This window comes from Astyanax mexicanus, chromosome 19 (genome assembly GCF_023375975.1).
Source record: "Astyanax mexicanus isolate ESR-SI-001 chromosome 19, AstMex3_surface, whole genome shotgun sequence".
Lineage (NCBI taxonomy): Eukaryota > Metazoa > Chordata > Actinopteri > Characiformes > Acestrorhamphidae > Astyanax > Astyanax mexicanus.
Genome location: NC_064426.1, coordinates 8,801,994 through 8,814,466, shown reverse-complemented (window position 1 = coordinate 8,814,466; position 12,473 = coordinate 8,801,994). Strand labels below are relative to the sequence as shown.

Sequence of the window (12,473 nt, the reverse complement as noted above, 5' to 3'; positions counted from 1 at the left end):
ATACAGAACTACAGTCTGTAATTTTAGAACTACAAAATGATCCTATATGATCAGTGCAGCTGATAAAAAAGACAATGAGTATAAAAACAATGTGTTCATAATATTCTGATATAACTGGGTAGTTACTGTGTATTTTAAGGATTTGTCTTAAATCAAAAGGTCAACTAAGGATGAAAGTTCTCTCAAGTTTATAATACTTTCTTTTCTAGAAAATTGTAAATATGTATATCTTTTAAATTGTTGTGTAAAATATTATACGTTTTTTTGAACTTCATGTTCTGTCTAAATCGATTAATGTCTATCTGCTGTAACAGAGATAACCTTGTCTGAGGTGATTCCACTGAAACTCATCAGGCTTTTCTACACACAGTTATCATGATATCTTCTTCACTGGTTTAATAATGCAGAGAGAGTCTCCATTTCTGCCTCTAGAGGGCAGCCTGTGCATATCATATAATATTAAAGATTCAGTTCATCATGATAAACATTATTTTCCATAATCGATTATTTGGAGTGTTATTGTTGAATAAGTTATTTAATGTTTTTCTGTGTTAAAACTAAGAATCCAGCACAGCCCCCTTCTTTTTCTTCATATGCAAATCAGCATTATCTCCCATGATATCAGCAGCATCTCCCTCTCTCTCCATCAGCTCTCCTCTCTCTAAACGCTCCACAATCATGTTGACTTCAGCTTCACTGCTGCTGCTGCTGCTGCTGGCTGCTTCCTCGTGTGAGTGTTTGAACTGAAGCTGGATTTGACTTCATCTGGTTTATTAGTGAAAATATACAAAGCTTTTCTTCTCTCTTTTCACAGATGTGTTCTGTGCTACTGAGCTCATCCAGCCAGACTCAGTGCTCATCAGACCAGCAGAGACTCTGATCATCACCTGTAGAGTTTCTGGAGCTTCTATCACTGACAGCAGCAGTCACTGGGGAACAGCTTGGATCCGACAACCTGCAGGAAAAACTCTGGAATGGATCAACACCATTTATTATGATGGAGACACACGTGCTAAAAATTCACTGAAAAACAAGTTCAGTGTCTCTCGAGAAACATCCAGCAACACAATAACCCTACGAGGAGAGAATCTGCAGACTGAAGACACAGCTGTGTATTACTGTGCTCGAGACACACAGTAACAGAAGAATCTACAGAGCTGTACAAAAACCCATCCAGTGTGTGAAATAAATTAAACTATTTCATGTTAGTCAGTCAGTTTGTGAGATTAATTACTTTAACTTCTCATTTAAAACAATTTATGTTCTTTATACTGAACATCACTGTAAAAAGTGTTTCTCCTTGGAATTGCTCTGAATAACTTTTGACACCTTTAAAATACCTGTATAATGTTGAATTAATTCAATCCAGTATGTTTGAGTTAAGATTCAGAGTAATTCACTCAGAGCTGCTTTCCCCAATTAATGTATAGTCTGGAAAAATATTTGTAATGTAAAAAATACACAATACTGATGACACTAAACTTACTAACAGTACTAACATTTAACACTTCTTCCTCTATCTCTATTAAATGTACTCAACATCAACATGCAGCACATTTTCTGTAGAACTGAAAGTCTCTATTTCTGCCTCTAGAGGGCAGAATCTGCTTATCTGACAATATTATTAAACAGTGGTTCCAAATCCTGTTCCTGATCATTTCTAATCCAGCCAATCAGATCATTACTAGATCTTCCTGAGGTGAAGGTGGTGAGATAGAGCAGGAGAACACTGAAATGTTAGAATTACTACATTATAGAATATTTTACAGTCATTCTGATAAAGAGAAAAGGTTTCAGGTTCACATCATCCATAATGTAAATGTGCTTTCTGTTCTGAAGCTGTTGTAGATCTGAACACGTGGCAGTGAGGTGATGTTATCTAGATGCAGCACAAACAGGAATTTTCTAACTATGAACTAAAGTATAGTATAATATTCTGTTTAAGTGAGGGATGAGAAAGAGAAGAACTCCACAACTTCCAACACAATCATCTCAGGAGCACCACAGAAAAAAGTAGTGAATACTTGATAAAGGAAATTGTTGATATTGTTCACAGTAATGTAAATTATTATTAACAATGATGAATTTTAAACTATGTTTTCTGCTCAATTAATCTTGATTTAAGATGTTTAATTTACATTTTTACTTAAAAAAAACAAAGCAAATAAAACCAACAATCAACCATCAAATCACAGGTCTGAACCAGAACATCAAAAACTGAATTAAACTGATGGATTATAAAGCAGTTTAGTCAATGTGAAACTTCTGAAATTACTTTAAACCAGAAATGTGTAGTTTTGTAAGTGTAGCTCTGATGTAATTTGTATAATTATCGGATAAACTGTTGATAAATCCATTATTAATATATAAACTGACTATATTCCCATCACATTCATGTTCATGATGAGTGAATGTATAACTACAACTGTTTATAACATTTTAACTGTGATGTTTCTCCAAATCCTAATATATCAGAGGAATTAATGATGCTCATTCCAGATCATTCCTGCAGATCAGCCGTTTTAACCTATAAATCCTGTAGAGGGCGGGGCATGCAAATGATGCTTTTCTTATATAAACCCAGACTCTAACTGCACTGTTCTCACTGTGGTTTTACTTCAGAAGCAGCAGCCATGAATCCCAGAGTGCTGTGCTGTTTAATTTTCACATTAATGACTGTAATCAGTGAGTAGATTTATCTGTGAATCTATCTTTGATATCATTTATAGATTAATGTGAGATTGTGTGGGTGTATCTGAAATGACTGAGTGAGTGTTATTATATTATTTAACAGGTTGTAGATGTCAGACACTGACTGAGTCAGAGCCAGCACTCATTAAACCTGGAGGATCTCACACTCTCACCTGTACCTACTCTGGGATTTCTGATAGTGATGCAGCTATAGCCTGGATTAGACAGCCTGCTGGAAAAGGGCTCGAATGGGTTGCATACATTTCAGCTCCAAGTGGCAGCGATAAAAGCTACTCTCAGTCAGTTCGGGGAAGATTCACCATCTCCAGAGATAACAGTAAGGATCAGGTGTATCTGCAGATGAGCAGTATGAAGACTGAAGACACAGCTGTTTATTATTGTGCTCGAAGACCACACTGATACAAGATCCTGCAGAGCTGTACAAAAACCCTCCCTCACTGCAGTGTTCAGATCTACTGAAAATGTCTGATTTCAGTTTAATCCAAGATTCAACTGTAATGAACCGATCTTATATAATAAATCAAGACACCTTTTATTTTATTCACTCCTGTCCTTCAAACAGTTTAAACAGTCTGTCACTGATAATGAGATGATCCTGCTTTTTCTTTATTATTATTATTATTATTATTATTATTATTATTATTATTATTATTATTATTATTATTCAGCAATAATACTGTTAATGAAGTCAGGATGTTGGATGATCTTCACCCACCTCATCCTCAACTCCCAACTCATCCTAAAAGTATTGGATGTAGCTCCATCATACCAGAGATCACAGTTCCTCTGCTCCACAGCTCAAAGCTGGAGCTTTATTACACCCCTCTAGATCATACCTGCCATCAGTTATCTGCTCCAGAGAATCCTGTTCTATCAGCAATACTTTTCTAGAGCTGTACCAGATAAACTGTATGTATGTATTTTTATAGCTGTATCACAGCAATAGGTGTAACTCTAAGTAGCTGAAAGAGTTCATTTAAACTGGTGTTCATAAACATATAGAAATATGGATATTGTATGTGTTCACAGTAAAATCAGGAGACAACATGATGAACAGACTGATTCTGATAACAGTCTGATTAATTTAATCCATTAATGCTTTGCTATTTAGCAAGTGTTTAAAGAGGAAGAACACTAAAGTTGGTGTTTATTTCAGCCTCTAGGAGGAAGTCTATGCTGCAAATGATGTGAAGGAGGTCTGTAAGATTACTGCAAACTGAACAGACCTAAGAAGACAGTTTTGGTTCAATAAACAGGAGAATAAGAACCTCTTTAGATGCTGAGAAAACTCCCCTCCTGAAGTAAAACACACTCAAATAATAAGATAAATATAATCAAATAAATATAGAATTTGTGGTGTCTGATAACAATTGCATATCACAGAGAAAATAGAGACATTTCTGATGTTATTGTAGATTCTTAAGATTCACTAAAGAAACCTTTAGTTTATTTAATACATTTTGTTTTAAATCAAACTCCAAATCACAGAGAGAACTGAATGTTTATCTTTTAGCACTGAAAATCACTGTGTAAATAACTTTAAAATATTTAAAAACAACTTAAAATCAGACAGTGTTTAGTTTATCATGATTAATATCCAGATCTAGTTCTCATCCTCCAGATCTTATCCTATCTTATCTGAAGAAAAGGCCAGAGCACAATATGGTTATAAATGAAATAAATAAATATTGCAGATGTGATCATGAATTTTTAGTAATACATTTTTATTCACTGCATGATGAACCTGGGTGACATTCATGATCCCAAACCAGCTCTGCCCCATCAAGTCATGACCTCCATCAGAGCTCTGAAGGTTCCTGTGATATTTAGTACCAAGAGATAAGCCGCAGATTCTTTAAGTTCAGTTGTGAGTTCAAGCCTCCATAGAACTAATTAATGATGGTCCTTTTATTCAGCTCAACCTACAATAAAAATCATCTTCATTCATTCATATACACCCACTCTTCCTTCATATGCAAATCACCATAATCTCCCATGATATCAGCAGCATCTCCCTCTCTCTCCATCAGCTCTCCTCTCTCTAAACGCTCCACAATCATGTTGACTTCAGCTTCACTGCTGCTGCTGCTGCTGCTGGCTGCTTCCTCGTGTGAGTGTTTGAACTGAAGCTGGATTTGACTTCATCTGGTTTATTAGTGAAAATATACAAAGCTTTTCTTCTCTCTTTTCACAGATGTGTTCTGTGCTACTGAGCTCATCCAGCCAGACTCAGTGCTCATCAGACCAGCAGAGACTCTGATCATCACCTGTAGAGTTTCTGGAGCTTCTATCACTGACAGAAGCAGTCATTATGGAACAGCTTGGATCCGACAACCTGCAGGAAAAACTCTGGAATGGATCAATCTTATTTATTATGATGGTAGTGTAGCTGCTAAAGATTCACTGAAAAACAAGTTCAGTGTCTCTCGAGAAACATCCAGCAACACAATAACCCTACGAGGACAGAATCTGCAGACTGAAGACACAGCTGTGTATTACTGCGCTCGACGAGCTCCACAGTGCTGTAAGATATCAGCTGAGACGTACAAAAACTCACTCACAGCTTTCATGAAGGAGAAAGTTTAGCATAAAAATAAACAAATGTGATGGAATGACTTTAGAAAAGAAATAGGTTGAGAAAAAAAAATCTTACTAATTGCCCTTCATTTTCCTCTTCTTTAAAATGTCTTAAAATGAAGAAAACATTCATATAAATAAAAAGGCAAATGATAATTCAGTTCTAACCCTTTCAGCCAAAGCCAGAATAAATCTAAATAAATTGATCATCATTGATCATAAAGCACTCATGACCTTGACATAGCAGAGCAGCCCCAAATCATGATGCTCCCTTCACCATGCTTTACAGATGGGATAAGATTTTGTTGTTTCTTTTCCTCCACCTGTAGTGTAGTTTTATATGGTGGGTTTCTTTTTTTTTTATATAAAAAGTGTTTTTTTCTCTGTCTCTAAAATATAGTGAAATATCCTGATGGTCTTTAGTAAACTTGAATCTATAGAGTTTTCTGTAGATGTATTTCTGTTACCCTTTGTGTTTTTTCTCCCATGTTAAATGATTACCCATTGTGCTCTTAGAGTGATCCTGACGACGTCTCTCCTTGATGTACACTGACTTCTTTCCTAATGTTTTTTAGAACATCTTGTAAAAGATTTTTGCACTCTCTTATGAGTATTTAATAATAAAAAAGCACAAATAGAATGCTAACTGTTCATCACCTTAATTGACCCCCCTTTTGTAATGAGTTCATGTAGAAGTTAATTTGGCTTTATTTGCTTTTATATTCTGCTCTGTGGATTTTTAAGCAATAAGCTCAATAAAAGAAAACACTGTTTGTGTTTTTAGTTTTGTTAGATTGTGTTTGTCTATTGTGATTTATCCATCAGATGATCAATCAAACAACATTTTACTGCACTAGCAATTACTACATAAATCCGGAGTATGCAGGACCAATTTCTTTCTTACAGGAAGTCAAGTCAAGTAGTTTTATTGTCAATACTGCATATGTACAGGACATACAGAGAATTGAAATTACGTTACTCTCCTTCCCAAATTTTACAGCAAGTACAGATAATAGATATAATAAAGGAGAGAATGGGAGACACTATGTGTACAATACAGCAGGGACACAAATAGACATACATGAGACAGAAACAAGGTGCAGTAGTGGTGGGGGTGAAATAAGATATATAAATAGAAATAAAAAGAAATAAGATATATAATATAAAAGAGTGGGAGACACTATATGTACAATACAACAGAAGAAAATAGACATACGTAAGACGGAAGACAATAGTGCAATATTGATGGTAATTGAGATGGAATGACAGTATAAATAGAACCTGAATAAACAGTAGTGCAAATATGGTATGTAGCTTAAGGCTGGTAAAGGGTAACACTTTATAATACTGTTCCATAGTTAATAGGTAACTAAGCAGGAACTAAGCAGTAACTAATTAATAGTGCTGCATTAACACCTAAATATTTTCTATTAACTACCAGGGAGTACTGAATAATTACTCAGTAGATAGTACTGAACTAATGATTATAGTAGTTCACTATTAACTCCACAATAATTACTGAGACTTACATATCTCTCAGAGAACTACTTACTAATGATGTCTTCTTTATAATAACTACTTATTAATTACTGCTCAAATCAACATTAACTACTGAAAACCCTTACATGCCACCTGGGGAACTATAGATCTAAATCAGTCTACACAAACAATTATTTGATCAGTGGTGATATTAAAGGCATATTTGAAGCCAGTGACACCATTTGTAGTAGTAGTGACATTAATTACCTTATTATCATCATTATCTTCCAAATATTAGCAACATATAGTAAAATACTACAGTGTGTTGTAATCTGCTTAAACTTTATAACTTAATATTATTACATAGTAGACATTATTTATGTTCTCCAGAAGGCATCTAAGACTGACTGTACTCAATTTTGTTTTAATGGTCACTGCTTTAATTTTAAGCACCAACCTTATAAACGTTCATCTTCAGCCTTGCAGTCTCACAGTTTTTTAGTGCGCATTATTAGGGTAATTACGGTAATTCCACAGCGCTGGACCGCTAGCCTCTATCAGTGTGTTTATCTGCTGCTGCAGGTTATTCTATCAGTGGTGATATTAAAGTCAGTGACACCACTTATCATATATTAACCTTGCTTACCTTAGTATGCTCAATATCTTCCAAATGTTAGACACACTGAAATGTGCAGTAGTCTGCTTAACCCCCATTTTTGTAATATTCTGTCAGTGTGTTACAGATGTTTATTCTAAACCTGTGCTCTTCTTCAGTCCTCCTGGAGATGTGCTCAGTAGAAGTGATGGCTCACATACAGCTTTACTCTAGGCTGTGTCCTACATCCTTATTCTGGAGGAAATCATGTTTAAATGAATAAATATTTGTGTTAGATAACGGACTAGGTGTCCCTGTGTTCTTCATAGATAATTAATAAGGGGTCCCTGTCTTCTTTTTTCGGGAGTTAACAGCAGCACATGGTAACCCATTACTAATTACTGAGGAGTTACTGTGTTCTTCTTTAGGAGTTACTGCAAATCATACCACAGTATTATAAAGTGAGAAACATGTTAACTAATTACTAATTACTGAGGAGTTACTGTGTTCTTCTTTAGGAGTTACTGCAAATCATACCACAGTATTATAAAGTGAGAAACATGTTAACTAATTACTAATTACTGAGGAGTTACTGTGTTCTTCTTTAGGAGTTACTGTAAATCATACCACAGTATTATAAAGTGAGAAACATGGTAACTAATTACTAATTACTGAGGAGTTACTGTGTTCTTCTTTAGGAGTTACTGCAAATCATACCACAGTATTATAAAGTGAGAAACATGTTAACTAATTACTAATTACTGAGGAGTTACTGTGTTCTTCTTTAGGAGTTACTGTAAATCATACCACAGTATTATAAAGTGAGAAACATGGTAACTAATTACTAATGACTGAGGAGTTACTGTGTTCTTCTTTAGGAGTTACGGCAGATCATGTCACAGTATTATAAAGGGAAATATACATTAATAATAATAATAATAATAATAATAATAATAATAATAATAATAATAACACACATTTAACCTAGCTTACTAACACACACACATTTAACCTAGTTAACTAACACACACACATTTCCCCTAGCTAACTTAGCTTGCTAACTAACACACATATAACCTAGTTAACTAACCCACACATAAAAGTTAACTTAGCTAGCAAACGAACACACATAACCTAGCTAACTAACACACATTTAAACTAGCTAACTAACACACACATAACCTAGTTAGCTTAGCCAGTTAACTAACACACACATAACCTAGCTAACTTAGCCAGTTAACTAACACACACATAACCTAGCTAACTTAGCTGGCTAACGCTAACTACACACACAACTTAGCTAACTTAGCTAGCTAACACACATCCTAAAGCTGGTTAACAACCCACAAAGAGTCCTCCTCTGATCCGGGGGTAAAATCAGCTGGAAAAGATCTCAATATCTTGATTACTAGTTTATTTTCAATCAAATACAGAAATATGAAAGCAGCAGAGTCTCTCTTAATCCTCCTCCTCCAGCAGCAGCACAGCAGAGAATTTACACGAAAGACCAGGAGAGCTGCGGCCGCTGTGAAATTACCGTAATTACCCTAATAATGCGCAGTGAAATAAATCTCTGTGAGACTGCAAACGCTGAAGATGCACTTTTATAAGGCTGATACCTAGTATTAAAGCAATGATTGTTACATTATTACTGTCTCACAGTCATTCTTAGAGTCTTAGATGCCTTCTGGAGAACTTTCATCAATGTCTTCTATGCAATAATATTACGTTATAATGTTGTTTTTTTCTTCCAAAATTGATGGTTAAGCAGAGTAATACACACTGAAGTATTTTACTATATGTTGCTAATATTTGGAAGGAACTGAGGATAATAAGGTAATTAAGGTTACCACTACTACAAATGGTGTCACTTGCTTAATACAAAAATGCTTTCAGTTATTATGCATTTAACTCAAATATGCCTGATTTAGATCTATAGTTCCCCAGGTGGCATGTAAGGGTTTTCAGTAGTTAATGTTGATTTGAGCAGTAATTAATAAGTAGTTATTATAAAGAAGACATCATTAGTAAGTAGTTCTCCGAGAGATATGTAAGTCTCAGTAATTATTGTGGAGTTAATAGTGAACTACTATAATCATTAGTTCAGTACTATCTACTGAGTAATTATTCAGTACTCCCTGGTAGTTAATAGAAAATATTTAGGTGTTATTGCAGCACTATTAATTAGTTACTGCTTAGTTCCTGCTTAGTTACCTATTAACTATGGAACAGTATTATAAAGTGTTACCCTGGTAAAGTGAATAAGTGCGTAAAGTTCTTAAAGTTCACAGTTTATGGGGAATTAAAGTGAGTATTTACAGTGCAAGTATATCAGCAGTGCGGGTATTGGAAAGATTCCATTACTTTGTGTATTGTAGTACAGAGATTCAGTACTGTATTGGTGGGGGGTGGGGGGTCAGGATGCTGAGTGAGTGTGTGCTGGGGGCAGGATTGGGATGGGGGGTAGAGCAGGAAGAGAGTTCAGCATCCTCACAGCCTGATGGATGGGGCTGTCTCGCAGTCTGCTGGTCCTCGCCCCGAGACTCCTCAGTCTCCTCCCTGATGGCAGCAGGCTGAAGAAGCTGTGTAGTGGGTGGGAGGGATCTCCTGCCAGATGGAGGGCTTTCCGTGTGAGGCGGGAGCTGTGTAAGTCCTGAAGGGAGGGGAGAGAGGTGTCAACGTTCTTCTCAGCTGCTCTCACGATGCGCTGGAGGGTCCTGCGGCAGGATGCTGTGCAGGCCCCGTACCACACGGTGAAACAGCTGGTCAGGATGCTCTCGATGGCCCCTCTGTAGAAGGTGGTCATGATGGGGGTGGGGGCTCCAGCTCTTCTCAGCTTGCGGAGAAAGTAGAGATGCTGATTTGCCTTCCTGGCCACCAGGCCTTCAATATCGTTAATTATTTGATGTAATATCATTTTCTACTGAATAAAAAATAAAGGTGTTTAACTGCTTTTGAATTCAATAGTGGGAAAAAAACGTTCACTCACAATAAAGAGTCTTTACAGCACAACCATGAAAAAGATTCTTTCTCTCAGATCCGGATTTCAGAGGATGGATTAAGTTTAGTCTTATATAAAATTACAATCGTAATGATTAATTATTATTGGAGTTTCAAAGCAGTCCTTTAAATTAACGAGCACAAATAATTTAACTAATATAAATATTACAATTATTAAAAATTAATTCGAATTTCTCAGAATATGTGAAACTAATCCATTTCCTAATAAACCCTACTTGGTCTGAGTTAAAGTAATGTGTAAGAATACAGTGCTAGTAAATCATAAGAAGGGGGTGGAGCTAATGATAAGAATAATTCAGAATAAAAGCTTATGTAAATTCCTTGTTCTCTAGCAGCTTCTTATTGTCAGTCATCACTCAGTGTTTCTGATCTTCTGCTGGATAAACATCACTCTGCTGTCTGGAGAATGGAAGTGAAGATGTTCTGCAGTTTTATATTATTGTCTCTCGCTACAAGTAAGATCCTGATTGGCTGATTTTCTACTGAATGTTTTCATTCTGAATTCACTCTTATGTTCTTCTGTTCATTCCTTCTTTTCCTCTCATGTTTATTCTCAGTCAGTTCAGGGAAGATTCACCATCTCCAGAGATAACAGTAAGGATCAGGTGTATCTGCAGATGAGCAGCATGAAGACTGAAGACACAGCTGTGTATTACTGCGCCCGAGAGACACAGTGACAGAAGAATCTACAGAGCTGTACAAAAACCCCTCCAGTGTGGAAAAACATATGAGTTTATATCTATGAGGAATTTACATTTAATTACATACACCCACACAATATTTAGTGTGCATTATTTTATGTATATTTATAAAGCCTAATATTTTCACAATTTTGATATATAATGACAAAACAGATCTACTAAGTATTGAGTACTGTCTACAAATATTCATACAGTTAGAAAATAGAAAATATTAATTCAATAAAAATATTTTATTTTTCAACAGTTTTGGTTTGGAGAGTCATTTTTTATTTCAAACTTTAAGATAAAACAACTATCTTAATATAAATATCACACTTACTGGTAAAATATTTAAAAAAATGTTTATCATGAATTCTCTTAATCTTTTAATCACTGTTGCTTTTCATTACTAATGATGAGTGCTGACAGATCAATGAAGACTAATAGCCATTCTAAAAGAAAATCCATTACGTTGTTCATAGCGTACAGAAAAGAGTCATACATTTAGAAATAACTGCTGATATATGACTTTAGGCCTCTAAGGCGTTTCTAATTGTGTGTTGTCTCTTTTAGGTATATGGAAATTAATGTAATGATTCTGAAAGAATGATCAGCATGAGAAAAGGCAAGAAAACAGCTTTTCTTTTTGTATTTTACTAAAACCGAAAAGGTTAAGATAGAATAGAAAATAAAATAAAAAAATAACACACCACCACCCTGCTAATCATTGAAGAACAGGGTGAAAGAATAATAATAATAAAGTATGCAGATAGACAGATACAGAACTACAGTCTGTAATTATAGAACTACAAAATGATTCTATATGATCAGTGCAGCTGAAAAGATGGACAATGAGTGTAGAAATAATAGGTGGTCATAATATTCTGATGTAACTGTGTAATTACTGTATATTTTAAGGATTTGTCTTAAATGAAAAGGTCAGAAAATTCTCTTAACATTATAATACTTTCATTGCTAAAATACATATTTCTTTAAATTGTTGTTTAAAATTTTAAATCTTGTTACACAGAGATAACCTTGTCTGAGGTGATTCCACTGAAACTCATCAGGCTTTTCTACACACAGTTATCATGATCTTCTTCACTGGTTTAATAATGCAGAGAGTCTGCATTTCTGCCTCTAGAGGGCAGCCTGTGCATATCATATAATATTAAAGATTCAGTTCAACATGATAAACATTATTTTCCATAATTTTTAAATATGTGGTTAAAGTATTATTTGGTACATTATTGTTTAATACATTTTTTCATGTTTTTCTGTGTTAAAACTAAGAATCCAGCACAGCCCCCTTCTTTTCCTTCATATGCAAATCACCATTATCTCCCATGATATCAGCAGCATCTCCCTCTCTCTCCATCAGCTCTCCTCTCTCTAAACGCTCCACAATC

The 12,473-nt window shown here is 35.1% G+C and overlaps 1 gene segment (V, D, J or C); it reads left to right on the top strand.

The window, feature by feature from the left end:
* Nucleotides 1-4,770: 4,770 nt before the first annotated feature.
* On the top strand, nucleotides 4,771-5,298 carry LOC125784496 (immunoglobulin heavy variable 4-59-like). The segment is given in 2 exon segments: nucleotides 4,771-4,822; nucleotides 4,907-5,298. Coding segments are annotated over 2 exon segments (444 nt in total).
* Nucleotides 5,299-12,473: the final 7,175 nt, after the last annotated feature.